Source organism: Chiroxiphia lanceolata, chromosome 2, assembly GCF_009829145.1.
Source record: "Chiroxiphia lanceolata isolate bChiLan1 chromosome 2, bChiLan1.pri, whole genome shotgun sequence".
In the NCBI taxonomy this organism is placed as follows: Eukaryota; Metazoa; Chordata; class Aves; order Passeriformes; family Pipridae; genus Chiroxiphia; species Chiroxiphia lanceolata.
The window spans coordinates 50,615,477-50,634,264 of record NC_045638.1 but is presented as its reverse complement, the minus strand read 5'-3'; the positions used below and the strand labels follow the sequence as shown (position 1 = coordinate 50,634,264).

The 18,788-nt window shown below is 39.3% G+C and overlaps 1 protein-coding gene across 6 annotated transcripts in view; it reads left to right on the top strand.

Annotated features, from left to right (window-relative positions):
* Positions 1-18,788, top strand: part of SLAIN1 (SLAIN motif family member 1) — a 95,361-nt gene that overhangs the window by 20,548 nt on the left and 56,025 nt on the right. For 2 of the 6 annotated variants that reach the window (XR_004355627.1, XM_032680793.1), the window contains 3 exons: positions 9,375-9,524; positions 11,444-11,592; positions 13,599-13,937. Coding sequence is in view for 4 of the 6 variants with exons in the window: in XM_032680793.1 (XP_032536684.1) it covers positions 11,532-11,592; positions 13,599-13,937 (400 nt within the window). In the remaining 2 variants the exon portion in view is untranslated. Of the gene's footprint in view, positions 1-9,374; positions 9,525-11,443; positions 11,593-13,598; positions 13,938-18,788 lie in introns of those variants that run through there. The other 4 variants (XM_032680795.1, XM_032680794.1, XR_004355628.1 and 1 more) reach the window with 3 other exon arrangements.

Here is an 18,788-nt window from a genome sequence, read left to right as displayed (position 1 = left end):
AGGTATGCTGATTTTGGAAGAGACTTTAGTTTCTTGCCACAGCCCTGTTTTTTTCTGGGGAGGTAGAGTAGCCTCTTCAGGGCTCTTGGATACTCTGCTGTATGGTATAAAAAAACCCCTAAAAGTCTCTTGTGAATCAACTACCTTTGGAATAAGATGATCCTCAGTTTGCTGTAGTTGGGTCTTCTTCTCATCCCTTTACATAGGAAGGTAACTAGTTTTCTCTTTGGCAAGGAGATATGTCCTGTTCTAATTTCATTTGTGCCTACAGGAATTGCTGCCTCTTCAGATCTACTAGTTGAGATTATTGGATGACTTTCTTTCCCATTTCAGTCAGTACGTGCTGGGTGAACTTAATCAGAGACCTGATAATTTACAGCCAGAACCAGCGGAAGCAGGAGGCCTATCCAGCTGGCACTGCAAGAGTTGGAGGAAGATGTTTTTGTGGCCTTAGGTGCATTGTCTGCGCATCATGGTGGTAGATCTTTACCCTTTGAGTGATATTGTAAGGTGATTACCATTTTGTTCCCTTTTTTGTTGCTAATTCTTAAAATACAATGAAGGTGCTGTTGTTTTACTCTGCACTGTATGTGCAATTGAATTATTGGTGCCAGACACTGAGTTTATCTCACCTGCCTTTACGCACATCTTGGAGGCTGTTCTCTGAAGTGTTTTTTGGAGGCAGTGTTGTCTTCAGCAGCCCCACCTTCCTGCTACTGTTCTCCTCTTCTCCACCTTTCCCTTAAATGCTCTGGTGCAACTGGGCTTTGTCATACTGCTAAAGGGGATTGAAAAACTTTTCCTTTTATAAAAAGAATTAATTAACATAAATGTCCCCTTTCAATTGGAACTGCTGCTGAGAAAGATGTTCAGTAACTTTAGTTGAATATCTGCAAGTTGTTTGAGTAGGATGGACGCAAGCATTGCAGTGCTCTAGTGCTGCAAAAGTTGTCTTTTTCAATTGCTTAGAAAAAGTGAAAACTGAATGCAGTCTTTGAAATCTGTTTTTAAGCTTTGTTTATTGTTCTGTGCAATGAATACTGTCAGAGTGAGTTTCATTTCAATGTATGCAGAGTTCTGTATTGGAGCCAGTCACACTGGGCTGCCTTTGTAGGCAGAGCAGACAAAGGGGCACAGCTCGAGTCCTTTGCAGGTGGAGGTGAGATGAATTGCACCCTGTCCTTCCTCTTGGAGTATATTGTATCTTGAGGTGACTAGGTCAGCCATCAATGTCTGTACATAAGAGCATGTTCATTGTGTCTGGGATGCAGGATCCAGTGTCTTAAAGCACCATAAATAGATAGAGAGAATGTGAGGAAATAGCATACATGCTTGCCCCGACACCATTCCAGCTGTATATCCAGTTCAGACACTGACTGAACCAGATGTGACCTCTGAATTGATGTGATTTTTTTAACCTTTGATGGATTCTTCTTTTGTGGGTTTGTGTAGTTTTTCCATTTTAGTTTTTGTATTCATGGTGCTGTTTGGTAGGAATTCCTTGTTTTGGAAGGTTCCTAATTCCTTATTTGATGCTAATAATTTGGTAGAAGAATCTGGGGCTGCATTTTTTGTTTCAGGTTACCTTATGTAGTAATACATGAGAATGAGTCTCCTGCTCAGAAAGGTTTATTTTACTTTAAATGAGCTGAAATGTGAGCGCTTGTATGTTCATGGGTTCTGGTTAAGAATTCACCAAATAGAATGAAAATGCATCAGACTGACAGTTTATATAAAAACTGGGAGCTGGGGAGGGAATAGACATTTGGGCCCTAGGTTGTGCCTAAGGCGTAATACTCTAGCATATATTTGGCCAATTTCTCAAAAAAGAGAAGTTGGGAAGCCAAGTTTGGCTGTTACTTTTGCTCAGAAAATTTGATTTTGGACCTGTGCATGCAGAGAGAGTTGTGCACGCAGAAAGAAAATGAATGCTGGGGCAGTTACATGTTTCACAAAGCCTCTGTGCTTGTCTGTTTGTGTAGCTGTATGGTAAAGAGTGTGCCTTAAAGAGGCAAATTATAAAAACACCAGTGCAACAAACGAAAAAACCCACAACCCAAGTCTCCAAATCACATAGCTAAGCTGCAGTATCCTTTTTTTGTGGTTTGTAGGAAGTAGCTCAGACCTCTCAATTCCATTTCCTTTCTAGACTTTTTGAATTCTTTGATGTCATAAAATCACTTTTGTGACAAAGTTGGGTCAGAGAATGCTTTTCAGCATGCTGCAGCTGAACAGCAGAGTGGTTGTTTTTCTGGCACGCAGTGCGACCAAAGACAATTTTCAGGTCAGTCTTTCACTGTTACAGTGAAGTACAGTAGTTGTACATTTACCTTGAATATTTCCCTGCTCACACCAATTGCAGTATGCCAAACACCATTGCTTATTGCATTACTTTGCTGTGCTAGCTGAAAGTTCTAGAAACTGCTGCAGTTTAGATAGGCTTTCTGATTGTACCTTTAAAAGAGGTCTATTTTATTTTCGCTGAGGCAGTTCCTGAGGTATATGAATTGTTGCAGCTTAATATCAAGCAAATATTCAGGACTTGTAATTGCAAAGGAAAGCTTTGAAACACCGTGTTCACCTAAACCCTGGAAGGTGTTGCAGTCCTCTTCTGAGCACAGGAGCCGAATGCCTCACCCCGTGAAGCAGAGCTAAGGATTATACATATTTCTAAGGTCCATGTGTTTGGGAGCTACTGAGGTACTTGAAATTTAGATTCTACTTCTTTGAAAACTTAGCTCCCTGAAGATCTGTTCCTGGATAGGGGCAGATACTCTAGATATCTCTTCAGTATCTAGCACCTCTCTTCTGCCTCAGACTACTTCAAGTTCTAACAGGAGCCCAGGGTTTTCCAGTGGCCCATGTAAATCTCTTCAGACTGCTGAGTAGTGGGAGCCCACGTTTCCCGCTTCTGGGCAAGTGTCCCAATAGGAGCACTATTCAGTGAGTAGTGGGGACTCTTTCATGTCTTCCTCTATCAGTCAAGTGTGTTAGACATCTGACTGCAGGAGTGCTTTTCAGACTCTGAATTGCTGCTTTACAGGGACCAAAAGTGAAGGTTGAATACTTGTCTTTGGGAGTGGGGTATTAGATAAGCCTCACTGAGGTGATGTCTCTTAGGTGGTTTAGACATTATCAGCTATGATAAAGAGAGGGGTTTGAATTCCCTTCTAGCACTCCGATTTTCTCCAGTGATTAGCGAAATGCTTGTTTCCCATGCAGGTCTCTGTGTTTTACTCTTGTGAGAGATACCTTTTTTTTGAGCGTGGCTGCTGTGCAACAGCACATATGGAGAATGCACCAGAGAAGTGGTTTGGTCTTTCTGCTCTGAAGAAAGTGTGTCAAGAGGAAAGTGCTGTGTGGATTGATAGGATTGTAAATTCCTCCAGTGCTGGCTTGAAAGAGGGTTTTGTGCAGGCTATGTAATTAGTACCCCTGTTCAAATGTCTGCATATATGCAATTTAATTTGTTTCTAGCTCGAGCTTAAGAAGTATTTTTGACTTTAACCTGGAGGCCTATATAAAACTTAAGCTAATTGAGTAGATAAAAAAGCTAGATAATGCCTCATATAATTTAGTATGTTAGTCAGTAATACAACAGGGGTATTTATGACTTGTTTTCTGTCTTTATAGCAAAGAAGTACTGTTTATTTGTGTTGCTTAGAGTGAAAGTAAGTTCCAGTTCTGACAAACGGATTTCACTGAGTTTCATAATGGAGTTAAGAAAATGGAAGGTGTGCAAAATGTGCATGTACTTTATTTGGTTTGTGGGAAACCCTGATTCTCTAGCTAATATGATCACAAAATCACAGAATGGGTAAGGTTGGAAGTGACCACAGTGGGTCTTCTGTCCAACCTCCCTGCTCAAGCAGGGTCATCTAGACCACATTGAACAGTATTGTGTCCATATGACTTTGAATATCTCCAGTGAGAGAGACTACAACCTCTCAGTGCAACCTGTTCAATGCTTGGTCACCATATGTCCTATGTATATCCCTCTAATGTCCTAGGTATATCTGATTCATCAAGTAGAGGACCTGTGTTTGATCTGCCTCTGTTACATCAATGTGACCCCTGAAAATTAAAAGCATATAATGAGAACCTATACCAGTTTTTACACTGGGTACGCTTATGAACATTCCTGTTAATTTAAATAGCAAATTTCGTCTTTGCTCTCAAAGCCACACTTCTGTATGTGTTTAGGAATTTTGTACCTATGTAGCTTAAATGAGGAATTGGTTTTAGGAAAGGAATTGCTTTAGGTATAGTACAGCATGTTGGGGTTTTGAGGGTGCCTTGTTCCTTTTGAACCATGCAATTCTGTAGATGTTTACTTGTTCAGGATTTCATGTGAAATTTTCCATCAGTTCTTATTAAATACTGATATTCACAGGAACCAGGGTAGTGAAATATTGTGTTTTATCAGTTGGTTGTATTTTTCAATAGGAGTACTATTTTCATCTGTTTTACCATTTTGATATCTCTGGGGAAGTTGTAAAATAAGGTCTTAATTTTTAAACTTTCAGTTCTCTTAGTAAATGTTTCAAGGTATAAGCAGGCTCACTTGTTGCTGATTTTATTTTTTAAAGGAAAGATTTTGTTTGATCATTATGTGGTCAGTTTGAAAGGTCCCTTTTTAAATATTGCAGTAGATATTTTGTAGCATAGTACATTAGCAGCAGTTTAGTTACTAAGAATTTTTCAAAACCAGGGAAATCATACCCAGAAAATCGGGCACTTCTAATCTAACTGTAGACTTAGATGACTGGGACAATTTATGGTTATTGTATTACAGAATATTATTTTCAACAGTTTTTATGCTTCAAGAAGTCAAATTTTAATGTGTTACATTTTTTCTGTCAGTAAATTAAATGGATTTTTGGCCTCTTTCTCTTGGTGGTCGTTTTCGATGCCCCTGTTTTTCTTTCTATGGCTGAATGTCTTTCTTCCTTCAGTGCATCTTCCATATAAGGAAGCTGCAAAGGTTAGAGATTCCTTTGTCTTTAAAGGGTACCTGAGTTTCTTATTTCATCAGCAGGCAACCGGACTTGGGGCTTTAAGAAGAAGCTACAAATACTGTAAAATTCAACACTTAACAGCTGGGCTTTAAGCTTAAAATAAAGGTCTTAACACCACTGTCTCATTCGTGCGTACTATAGTGGTGTTTTATCGTGCTAACCAGGACAGTCGCTGGTTCAGTCATCCTCAAATGACTATCCATTGCACAGTTGTGGGATTTCACAAGTTTTATATTAATTAATGTGTTTGCCTACATGTCTTTAGCACTTGCTTCCTGCATAGTTTTTTATTGTTTTTTTTTAGCGTAAAACTTCAATAGATTTAATTTCTCTGTCTTTATTAATACTGTAAATTACTCTATGTGCTTTAATATTTCCATTTGAAAGCTAATGAGGACAGTATTCTATATTTGATCCTACACAATGGACTTAATCATATACCTAAAAAATCTCTATTCTTTGCTGATGCTTAAACACTTTGAAGTTTTATTGAGGTACAGTGACAGAAGTTTGTAGAAGTGTGAATATTTTACACTGGTATCTCTAGAGATTTTGTATCAATAGCGATCAGTGTTGATAGAGTTTCTTGGCGTCTTCTATCCGTGTCTCCGTGAGAACGGAGGAGTTTGAAATTTGGTTTGCCATAAATACTAATTATACTCTTCGTGTGGGTTCTTGCTTTCACAGTCGTGATAACTGTTGCTTTGTGCTCAGTGGGCCAGCTCACAGCAATTATTGTAGAGGGTAATGAATGATGTTTATTTGTGCTCTACGCTTGACCACATCTGGGGGTGAGAACATGCTGGCAGCTAATTGGCCTGGCAGCTCATCAGGCTGCTACAAAACAGTAGCTTGTGTTAGGCAGAAAAATAAAATCACAAGGAAGTGCCATCCCTTGCTCTTCCTGATGATTCTAGTGGAAATGACAGACATTAGCTGTGGATGTGATATTGAGATCTACTCTATTGCATGTTTCAAATCAATTTGCTGTTATTAATTCCTTGTCAGTTACGGAATCAATTAGGTTGGAAAATACCTCAGAGATCGAGTCCAAACTGTGACCAAACACCACCATGTCAACTAGACCATGGCACTCAGTACCACGCCCAGTCTTTCCTTACTTAAACACCTCCAGGAATGGTACCTCCACCACTTCCCTGGGCAGCCAATTCCAATATCTAATCACCCTTTCTTTGAATAATTTCTTCCTAATATCCAACCTAAACCTCCCCTGGCTCAGCTTAAGACTATGTATGTCTTCTTTTCCTTTTGCTAACTGCCTGGAAGAAGAGGCTGATCCCTGCCTTGCTACAGCCTCCTTTCAGGTACTTGCAGAGAGATAAGGTCATCCCTGAGCCTCCTCTTCTCCAGGCTAAACAACCCCCAACTCCTCATAGGATTTGTGCTCCAGGACCCTTCACCAGCTTTTCTGCCCTTCTCTGGACCCACTCCAGCAAGTCAACCTCCTTCCTGAATTGAGGAGCCCAGAACTGGACACAATACTTAGGTGTGGCCTCCCAGTGCCAAATACAGGGTAAGAATCACTTCCCTAGTCCAGCTGACCACATTATTCATGATACAAGCCAGGATGCCATTGGCTGCCTTGGCCACGTGGGCACACTGCTGGCTCATGTTCAGCTGGCTGTTGACCAGCACCCTCAGGTCCTTCTCCGCTGGGCCACTCTTAGAATTGCCTCCTCCCCACTATGTTGAGTTTCTAGCAGACATCCAGCAGGTTACATTCTCCCACAAGAACAAAAGCTGGCAATGGTGAAACATCAGCCAGCTGCTGATAGAACTGTTCATCCCACCTCTTCACTCTGGTTTTGTGGTCTATAACAGACTCCCACCAGGATGTCAGCCTTGTTGGCCTTCCCTCTGATTCTTACCCATAGACACTCAACCTTATTATCACTCTCCTCAAGCTCTGTACAGTCAAAGACTCCCTAACATACAGAGCCACCCTACCACCTCTCCTACCTTGCCTGTCTCTTTTGAAAAGCTTGGAGCCGTCCATTGCAGCATTCCAGTCATGCACATCATCCCCACCACATTCCGTGATGGCAGCTACATCACAGTTTTCCTGCTGCACAATGGCTTCCAGATCCCCTGTTGTTACCCATGTTGTGTGCCTTAGGGAAGATGCACTTCAACTGGGCTGCTGATTTTGCCCTAACTCTGGCTTGCCACTCCTAGGCTCATCTCTGCAGAGCCTGGTCTTATCCCCTTTCACCTTCAAATCTAGTTTAAAGCCCCTCAGTCATCCCTGCCACTTGTGGGCTAGAATCCTTTTGCCCTTGCTTGATAGGTAAATCCCACCTGCCTCAGCACGCCTGGTTCTTATAAACTGCCCCATGATAAAAGATCCCAAAATTCCGATGGCACAAGTCTTTAAGCCACTTATTCATCACATGGGTTTTCCTGTTCCTAATCTCATCCCCAGGGATTTGTGTTAATTGCTAGTTTTATAGAGTTGTGTCCATCTGTGTTTGCTCTCTTTTTTGTCCTGAAACACCTGTGTGCCTTATTTTTGGACTGATCACATTAGTGAATGTTAAGGACAAATGGCCCAACTGGAATCTGAGCTGTGTGGCTGGGCATTGAGCAGTTTCCTAAGAGTGATGCTGATGCTGCCTTAGGTAAGATCTCAGACCTTTAGGTTTCTTTAAGCTTGAAGGAACTAGAATTGTAAAAAAGGAGGGAATTGCAATAATTCTTTGATGAGGGACACTAAAGAACACAATTTTAATTTTTGTGTGTTTCTAATGTGTACTTCAGTAACCTTCCACAAAGCCTGAGCCTTGCAGGTAATCCCTGTTCCCAGCAGACTGCTTTGTGCCGCCACTAGAACCAGGCAGTTGCCTTTACTCCAAGCTTAGTAGCACTTGTGGGAAGAGTAGAAAAGGCCATTTACTCCTTACAGACCTAGGAGTACATTTAAGTGGGTCCAAGCAAAAGGAGAAAGATAGCACCTCTTAGACTGGTGACAGACTGATTACTCCAAAAGGTTGCAAGGACGTAATTGACAGCCCATCAATGAGATATCCCTGCTGTCCCCATGGTGTTGATGTTAGCAAGAAGGAGGAATAAAGTTTTTGCTGTCAGGTTGAAAATACAGTGACTGAGTATTTTTTAATATCTATGAGTGTTTAAGGTGACCAGATGAACAGGTCAAAATAACACAGCAGATTTCTGCTGTTAAAGTAGCCATGTGGTGGAGAATAGATTTTGAGGGCTTTTGGGCCCTTCTATTTTGAAAACCAGTTTGTGACGTATGACACTACAAAGTAGAGCTGCTAAGCATTGAGATTATGTCCTTGATTCCAAAGCTAGGTATAGGTATGTTCCTAGCTCTCTCTCTTGTGTGGCTGTACATAACATTTCTGAGGGCAAATAGATTCTATCAAAGAAAAAAAGAGAGTAATACTATCATATGTTTTTCATATTTGCTTGTATCTTAATGGGTTCTCTGAAATTTATACTTTTAAAATTTTCCTTTACCTTCTACTTAAAACAATTTTATCATTAGTATTTATTTTCTGAAGAGCATGTGGTTGTTTTTTATTTTACCTTTTGAAGGTGTGTTAAAAATAGGCAAAACACAGGACAGTTGTATTAATATTTTTACTGGATGAGCTAAGAAAATGTAAATTAAATAAGCCTTTAGCTTTCTTTTTGCCTACTCTGAGTGTTTTGTGATAGTGCTCAGAAGACCGGATGCCTTGCAGGCTTTTTGTAATCAATATGTGTAGAAAGAGATGCCTTGTTCTGTGTTTGGTTGGTCCTGCAGAAACAGTGAAAAACAAGAAAACCATGGTTATGCAATCAGGAATTTGATACTGTAAAAGAGAAGGGAAAATGGTAGCTTAAAAGCTTGCTATGGGATTACAGTTGTTTTTAGCACTTGGTGGTTAAGCATCTTTTACTCCTGTGTCTCTAAACTCCTCTAACTGATAATTTAGCTGCTAATTCAATTGTGTGATGATTGATTGCCATGAACAATTCCTTGAAGAGCATTAAAGATTTCATTTGTGTTTCTCTACTGACTGTAGCAGTTTTTACTTTCTCTGTTATTTGGCACCAAGTGATATATGTGATGAATGTATACCAAAAGGTGTATACATAGAAAATAGTAAACAAGACATATTTGCTAGAAAAGCTTTTGGAGCACACTTACACATGTAGAAGACTGTGCTGTTCTCTGATTTGCTGCTGAATTTTCCATTGTTTTTCTTTTGTAATAAGTAAAAAATGTGTAATGAACAGATTAAGATGAAATTATTTTTCTCTCTAACAGCACTATTTTATTAATAACTATAATCTTGTTTTTTCCCCCCTCCCTCGCATCCCTAACAGCTAGCCGATGGCGGAACCTCTTCTCTACACCTGTCTCCTTGGCTTTTCCCTATAGTCCTGTTGCAAGACTCACCCCGTATACCAATGGCTTTAATAGTCCCAGCTTCTCTAAAACCTCCAGTAAAGCAATACTAACACCTGAACGGACAGGTAATGCTTATCTTTCTGTTGTTTTGTCGTGCTTACAGAGTTGCTTAATTTAGTCTAATCTTGCTAGCATTTAACAGCAGTACACTTTTCAGATGATTGTACATAAACTCACATTTCATAGGGAGATATTTTTTTTAATGACCTAAAATTTGGTAATTAACTGCAAGTTATCTTCCTAATTAATTAACTACAGGTTATCTTCTGTTATGCAGCATGTTACAGGAAAGTGATACTAGTAACATCAATAATGATTTACCTGGATATATAGTTGGTGACTATGTCAGCTTAAACAGTCCCCAGCTTTGTTGCTTATTTCTGCCCCATGGTACCCATTTCTTGTGTCTGCAGAAACATATGTGCAACTGTCTAATGAAATTGCAAGGAGACTTTCTCTATAATAAAAATAACTGTCAGAATCATGGCTGTTTTCAAACTGGTATTGTTGCTACTATCTGATATTTATTTATGTTTACCACTGATTTTCAGGGGATGCAGAGTTCTGGGAAAAATACAAACTTTCTATGGTCTGTAAATTGCAAGGATTTGCATTTTTCCTTCTTCAGTGCAGGTATCAGGAGTCAGTTTGTATCTGTGACTTCTCTTAAGCAGCAGTGGCAGTGAAGAAATAATCTCCTGGGAAGATGCATTAGCATTTTATTGCTGATGGGAGCAGGCATGGGCTAAGGAAGTTAGTATCAGTGTCACACAGATCTGAGTACAGTTTTCCTTACAACTCATAAAATCACTGCAAAAAGCCTTGTTTTAAGGAATATGGGACTGTGGGTGAGATGAAGCTCCAGACTGAATGCCTGATGTAGGTGTCTGCATGTGAGTGAAATGTGTAAGCTTCCCTATTCAGTGGGATGAAATCTAGTTCCTAAATGATAGCGTCTCATACTATTTGAGATACCCTCAGGTATCTTGTCTAGCTTCCCACTGCTGCTCCAAAAGAGCACAGCTATTACTACCTCTACAGAACCTCAGGGACTGCTGTAACTTGCACATTTGAAAAAGCAAACAGATTTACTCCTTACAATCCTTCCAAAGCAAAGTAATCCCTGCTTGTCCTTTTCTTTTGAAGGTGTTATAGAGAACAGCTGAATTTAGGATGAATTTTAGGTGGCTGCTCTCAACATTGCTAGAGGATGCAAACACATCTGTGACATAAGCACAGCTGGTGAGCCAAGTCACAGCAGTTCTTGCCTTGCAGGCTATGGATCTCTGGTGGTCCAGAGGATATTAGAAAGTGATTTACTGTTTTAGTTGAAGGGTTTTTCTTTAAAGTGCAACAACAACTAGATCATGCAACTAATTGCAAAGTAGTTTGTTTTGCTATAATGCAGGGAAAAAGTGGAATCTGGAGCTTTCTCCAAAAGGTAGCTCTGTGAAAGAGGCAATGCTTTCTCTGTTGCATAATGTTCAGTCTTAATTGTTACTGTCATTGATTATCTGATAATTATAAACAATTTAAAAAAAAGAAGAAACAATAAAATTTAGCTCAACGGCTCTGATATGGCATCCGAGTACTGAGCAGATGTTGGTGACACATACACGCTTGCGTTTCAGAACAGAGCAGGAAGAATCACAGTCCCATACGAGAGATTCTAATTCAGATGTGGTTAGGCTACACTAACTGATTTCAGCTCTATCACAACTGTGTTGCATAAATTATTCATTATCTGGGCTATTCAATGCTATTTTGGGAACAAGCAGAGGAATTCATGATCTATTACTACACTTACTACTACTCATGAGTATCAAAGCTCTCTGCTAGTCGTTAGTGAATGGAACTACACTTCTGAAAGTTTTTATGTGCTGTACAGAAAATATATAAGCTACTGTAGTATAAAGAGCAGATGATCATGAAGGAAGGATGGCCAGACATATTTGCAGCCTAAAGTTTATTTTTTCTTGCATAGGTTACATTTCTAGGAGTTCCCCTTTGAGTCCACAGTCATCAGTAGACAGTGAACTGAGCACTTCAGAGCTGGAAGATGATCCATCTCAATGGGGTACAAGCTGCAGGATCTCACTGATGTTCAGATCATGGCTCGTCTACAGGAGGAGAGTAGGTGGCTTTTTTTTTTTTGTTTTTATAATAGTCTTAAGGAAGATTTCCTGTTGCAGTTAAAACTGCTCCAATCTGGTCTTAGTCAAGTGGATCTTTCTTAACGGTGTTGCCTCTTGAGTGACAGGTGGGAAAAACTCTTCACCTGCATGGAGAAGATGTGCACATTGTGGGTTCAGGTTAATCTGAGCTGATACTGGATCTCTCAAAATTTGATGTTTGTATTTTTCTGAATTCAGACTGGTATATCTATATATGCTGAGTACATTAGATTTAGAGGATTTATAATGTCTTACCACATAATGAGAAAGGCAAAAAATAAGCAGCTCTTGTCACTTTCTTTGCCTTAAGTATGATTTTCTTAATTGTCAGGTGAAATTGAAATTAAATCCCCTTCGAATACTGAATTGGGGCCTCTAAATTTAGCATCTTGTTTTGAAACTAGTGATTATCACAAATCTGAGCCCAAAGTCTTGTTTGACAAAGGTTATAGTTGGCTAAATAGTAATTTTTGGAAAATTTATTCATAAATAAAGGGCATTTGTCTAGAGGTCACTGAGACAGTAATCCAGTGTCTTCCTTGCTTCCTATTAGTATCAAGCAGACAGCAAGGAAGAATTGGTGAGATTAAAAGCAAGAGAAATTCACGAGGTGGGGCCAGAAGGAAAATGCCAAATAATAAGTGATATATAAAACAAAAATGTGAAGAAAAAATAGAGCAGTGATCAGTCTGCAAGCACCAGACTGAGCAGGCAGAGTGATCACTTGTCAGCAGTCAAACTTGCTGGAGTATTTAGTAGCACTTATTATGTTCAGCAGAGAAATTAGCAAGTGTTTTAATTTTAAAAAGAAAAAAATTATGACTATCAAATATAACAAGGATTGCATAACTTAAATGACAGCTGTGCTCATCTCCTTCAGAGTGAAGTTTGAAAAATATTTCAGGTACTTAGCTCTGAATCAGGTCACTGGCAAACTGGAAAGAAAAACACTGGGGTTTTCTTCTAATCTGTGTCAGGTGCAGTGGTTGTATCCATGTAGTAGCAGCTGAACAGGATGTTTGAGCACGTGACAGTTGTTGTCCATGTAATCCTGTGGAAAGTGGTAGTTCTATACGTGCATTGCAGGCACGCTCTCTTCACAGCCACAAATAGAAACTCCCACTCGAGGAGGGGGAGAGGAAGCATATTAAGAAGTTTCTATTATGAAGCAAAGACATCTGTTAAAGCTGAGGGCTTTTTGTAAATCTAGGAAAGCTGTTTTCTGCAGCTCTTGGCAGAGCTACTTGGCTCCTGGAAATGTGATATACATCCCCTTTTTCCTGACTACTGTGCAGCTAGGGAAAGGGGGGATGTGCAAGGGTTGTGAATATTTCCCTTTCACTTGACCTGGAGCAAACAGGCTCTTCTGGGGTAGTGCTAATAGCGAGATGATTTCAAACCTGGTGTTCTAAGAAAGGGTGGTAGGATTGTGTACCTACGTAAAAGACCGTTGTGTTACCACTAAGCCTTGTCCGTGAGACCAGATGCTTTCAGGAACTACTTCTGGTTCAGAGAGGGTGGAGAGCCAGAATATTTACATGGATTATAAGTTTAAAAATGTCAAAAACTAATGTGAGTGTAATTGCTCTAATTAAGAGTATTTTATAGTTAAAAACCTAGTACTCATGTAGTCTTTTATTGGCATAGAACTAGGTACCTTGTGAGGGGGATTCATTTTCTGTTAAGAGAGGCATCTAAGCCATCTTTTGGAGACACTGGTATTCTTTTTCAATTTTTATTAAACAGGGATCTTGAGGGAAATAATTTGGGCTTAAATGCCTAAAAGGTAGAACTGAAAATTAGATCAGATGAATCCTACGTCAGATCTTCAGCCTAGTTAAGTCGTAAATCCAATTTTTGCTGTAAAATTATGTCTACTTACCTGCTTAGTTTTCAAGCTTGAAGTGCATATTAAGAGTTAATCACTTAGCAGGAGCTGAATCATCCTCCTCTTGGAATTTACAGGCCTTAGGCAAGATTATGCTTCGACTTCAGCATCTGTGTCAAGGCACACTTCCAGAGTCTCTCTGCATGCGGGAAAGAAAGGGACATGCGGTGACCAGGAATATGATCGCTATAGTCTTGAGGACGAGGAAGAGTTTGACCACCTTCCACCTCCACAGCCACGTCTGACTCGCTGTTCCCCCTTCCAGAGAGGGATCCCTCACTCACAGACTTTCTCCAGTATCCGGGACTGCAGGAGAAGCCCTACTTCCCCACAATTCCCTACAAATACTTATCAGCAACCCTACTACTCTCCTCAAGCCCAAACTCCAGATCAGCAACCAAATAGGATTAATGGAGGTGGGTTGCATGCTTTCCTGAGAAGTGATCTTCTCTCTGTGTCAAGTGCCAGTTCGATTCTGTCCATAAATTGTGACAAATAGTTTAAGCCTGTGTGGATGATTAAAAAAATATGCTATTGTTAAGCATTGTTTGCTACAAAATGTAATCTGTGACCTGGTCCTGAAAGTGTTGCTTTAATCTGTTTTAAAATGCTGCAAGCATGACCATGTGTGAAAAAAGAAGAAAAAAAGGAAAGAAGAGCATGTTTTAGCAGACTATTAGTTGGTTAGAAGAACTGATCGTGTTTCAAGCTTGATGTATGCATGGCCATCGTGGATACAGTTACATACGAATCAAGGGTTTCAGATTTTCATTCTCTTTCTTATTCCTGAGCTTGCTGTTAATGCATCTGTGCTGTGAATCCAGGGGGAGGGGTCGACACTTTGCTCCTGTTCTAGGTCTGATAGGGCTGACCGTTAAAGTGGTGGGACATACTGTCACTCCCAAACTATCCTGAGACATTGCTGCTTTTTTGCACTGCATTTGAAATGTATTCCAGAGCCTCTGGAAGATTTGTCTTTTGGTGCTTACTCATGATTTAAGTTTCCCTACATTGTTACTGTTAACTACTTTTCTTTCTTGTTACGATCACAATTTTCTTCCTTCTGCTGTGTCTTACTTCCTTATTTCTTCAGTCTTTCCTCCAAGCTAATTCTAAGCAGTCCATTTCCAGCCAAGGTCTGTTTGTAACATTACAGGTTACAGCTCACCCTTGGGCAAGAAAATAAACGTGTTGTTCAAAACAACACACAGTTGCTATTTATAGTGCTACAGGTACGCATGTTGCTTTTCTGACAAATAAGACATGACAGGTTGGTGCCAAAAGCACTTGCATTCAAAGTAAACCGTGTCGTGGAAGTATAATTGACAAGTGGCAGTATATAAGAAAAGCTGATGTTAGCAGAGGGTAGAGCAACGTGGGTGTCGGTTGGTGCAGCATATATGCCATATTAATTTCAGTGTTATTTTTCTTGCTGGTGAGTTACAAGAATGGGACAGCATTGCTGGGCTTGCAGAAATGTTGGGAGATAGAAATGGAAGTTATGCAGCATTTTGTTTCAGGAAGGACAGGATGTGGTTTTGCGATTATTTTTTTTTTATTCGTTTTTTTTATGTGGCCCTCAAATGTGTTTCGAATGATTTTTTCATGTTCCATGTCAGTGGAACTTAAGCATTGGATTCCTACATGGAAACCTTTAGGGCATTAGAAACACTCTCAGTTTATTAACTAGCAAGTCTATTAATGTAGAAGACCATCAATTTTACCACCTGGTTGACTTTTTTCTTGAGAACTTTGAGGTGTTGGATAATGTGTTTGGTGTCACCCAGAAGTTGACATGTGTGATTTCAGTTACGTGCTTGAAGGAATGGCAGACAGTCTTATACCACTGTCTTTAGAGGGGAATTGGTCTCTTCAGTTCTACACTTTCAGCCGCTGACTTATGCAGCTCTGATCCATATAAATGGCAAATATTGATGGTGAGAACATTCTGCTTGGCTGTGTTCTTTTGACAGACAAAGAGACAAGGAGTAAGTATATGTGGAAAGTATGATCCGTAATTAATAAAGACGTACATACCACATGCTGCTAGTCTTGGCTGTTCCAACAGTCTTCCTGAATCTTCTTCCTCTCTCTTCCCCCAAGAGATCACATGTGTTCTTGTATATGCTGTCAAGGGTCTGGCCCCTGTTTCATCTGGTCATTCACAGAGCTCTCCATAAAGAAGAGTAAGCAGGAAGTAACTGTTGAATTTTGACACTGTCCGGAGTGGCAAAACAGTATTTAGCTTTGACACAAAGTGTCCTCCAAACTAGTCTCCGTGTTTAGTTTAAGTATGATTTTTTGCCTTTAGGCAAATGGTTGTGACAGATACTGCCCTGCCTGCTTCTAGTGATGTTTGTTTGGTATGTTACTCTGGTTAAGTACTTAATTTAATTACCTGCACTGTAACAAATATGCTAAGGTGTGATAAACATGGAAAACTTCCATAATTCTTTTCAGAGTATAATACTGGTTGCCTGATGAGAAGCTGCTGCATTTAGATTCTGAGATGTGGGTGCCCATCTGTGTATGAACGGCCCCAATTCCACTGTCCACACAGCGCTACATGAGGTGCTTTTATGCCCCCTGGCTTCACCATCGCCCTGTGTCAGTTCTCTTTAAATGCCATAGACAACCCAGGATTTGTCAGATGTAAGGAGGGTACCTATACATAGACACTGTGCACTAGTTGTCTAATCTCTCCCTATAACCAGTGGTGTGTTTGTTCTCCATCCACAGGTTTGTGTTTTAGGTAGCAGAGAAATTGTTTACAGTTCCTGGCACCCTGCTAATCTTCTGCCTTTGCTTGGAGTGAGAATAGGCTCACAGATGTTTTCCAGCTGTGTTTGAAGCCATAATTTTGAGCTCACACATGTTCCTGCCAATGTACTATAGCCAAGTGTTTGCCCCTGCTGTAATTTTGATGCTCTGCCCTGTTTAAATTGCTGTACAAAAAAAATTAAATATATACTTCTGGTTTAATATAGCAAAACATTTAGCCCACGCTCTCAGGCCCAGGTTCTTTATCTTGTCTTATCCCACCCATGTCAGAGTGAGTGGTGCCAGTCACGTTTACTACCAGTCCCCAACAGCTTGCTGTATTGAAAGAGTCTTGGTAAACAGTAGCATAAAGTGGCAGATATGAGAAATGTGTATATATTGTGAAATATGTTACGATGTGTTTAAAGTGTCTTTGGGGCCTCTTGTAGCATAGACAGTAGGTGTACCTGTTAACCTCTTACACAACATTTTGCAGCTGTTGCCTGTAAAGTGTGTATGTTATCTTTGCTTTCTAATAGGTTTTATTTCCAGTTCTGGCAAGAATACACTAAATAGAAAAGCTTTGTATGAAATAGGTTTGGGGGGTTTTTGTTGTTTAATTGCACACGCTCCCTAAATCAGCCGAATTGTCTATAATGATGAGTTACATCAGAAAATTCATTTGTGAACTTTTTAAGGTATCTGGTTTTCAAGAATTTTGTAATCAATTAGTGGGTCAGTAATAGATCATTTAAAGAAGATCTGAGAGTGGAGGTGAATAGCTTTTGAGTATCTGTTGTAATTAGCTAAGGTGAGTCCATCTAGTTAGTTTGTGTCTTATAATTTGATAAAGCTTTTAATATGTTTGCAATGGAAAGATTTATGTTTATATCTCTCATTTCTCTAATTTGAAGAAGTTAATGGTTAGGAACTTAAAATGTCGCTATCTATTAATATCAAGAATACATATAGTCATTTTCATATAACAAATGCAATCAAAAGTCATAAAACTAGGCTCTTTTCTGCTTCATGTTGTCCGTAAATATGCACTTCTTTTACTTACTGTGACACAGACCTAATTGCTTTCATTTTAACTTTTAACAAATATAATTTATTTCTATTAATAATTTTTTTTTTAATAGATGTTAGTATTTATGCCTTTTTATTACTTCTGATTTCTGAAACTAGAAGTAACAGAACTATAGTGCTGTGAAATCATCAGAGTAGTCAAATGCGGGATAGACAAGTTACTGAAAATGGGATTGATTTCTTGTCTTCAGGCCCACTTTTCAGCTCTTGAGATCAGCTTACTCATAAACTTTTATCCTGGAAACCCTTACTTCTGTGCATTTTAAGCATCCATTTTTATAATGCCTGAAAATTGGCAACTTTGTATTTTGGACAATTATTCCTGGTAAAGAAAGAGTTTATTATAATACAGTAAGAAGGGGCAGATGAAATACGTCATTCATGGAGTAGCAGTGCATTCTATCTGGTTACTTTTAATATGTATTTTCCATTACCTTTTTGTGTTGGTTTTTCAGTTTCTACCTTGGCTTATACCTCATAACAGGCCACAGATTACCATTCACTTGAAAAATTTTGCTTTTATTTTCCAGAATTACTAGTTATGAGTTAATTTCTTGCCTACTCTTCTGGGGAGTAACATTTCTCAGGCAAAAATTATGAAACATTATGGGCTGTTGCACCTTTCCTCATTTTGAAAGATTGCAAATGTGGTTTCTGTTTGTTGTTTAGGTTTTTTCATAGCAAACTGCAGGCAGGTATAGAAGAACAGCACTTCAGGGGCAGTAGATTGGTGTTTAGATATATATCGGTTCAGTGCAGAACTAACATTGATTTGTGTGTTTGAAGAGGTGGGAAAAGTCTGTTCTTACTAATTTATGGAGTGGTTTTCTGCTCGTAACCTCTCTTGTTCAGTAGAAACGGAGAATTCTTTTTAGGAAATTGTTGCAGACTTTATTAAAGAAAACGAGAAAAATAATCTTACTTTGCTACCTTTGAGTTACATGAGAATAATGATCAGTGGAGGAGTCATGGAAGGATAATGGAAAATCTTTAATGACTGTAACTGACTGTGGTGGCAAACATATGCATGTGAAGCCAGGGTGAGATAAGTAATAGTTTTGAATAAAACATTCTACATTAGAGAAATGTAGGTATTGGCAATCATAAAGAATAGCATCGCTCACTTAACTTCAGGACTACTTTTAGTTTTTAATCCATATTTGCATTTTTACCACTGTCTGTATTGTATCAGCTGATGACTCCACAGACCATTAATGAGACTGTGGTGTTTTGGGATGTCATAAATGTTATAACTATAACAAACGTAATGCAGGTACTGATCTCAGGCCTTCCTTACATCAGCTTGTTTGTGCATACAATACAGATAAGGCAAAATTGAATTTGCAGGGTTTATGTAAAGGAATTAATAAGTGTAAGAAATTGCTAACGTAGGTCGAACAGTAATATATTGCCAATAA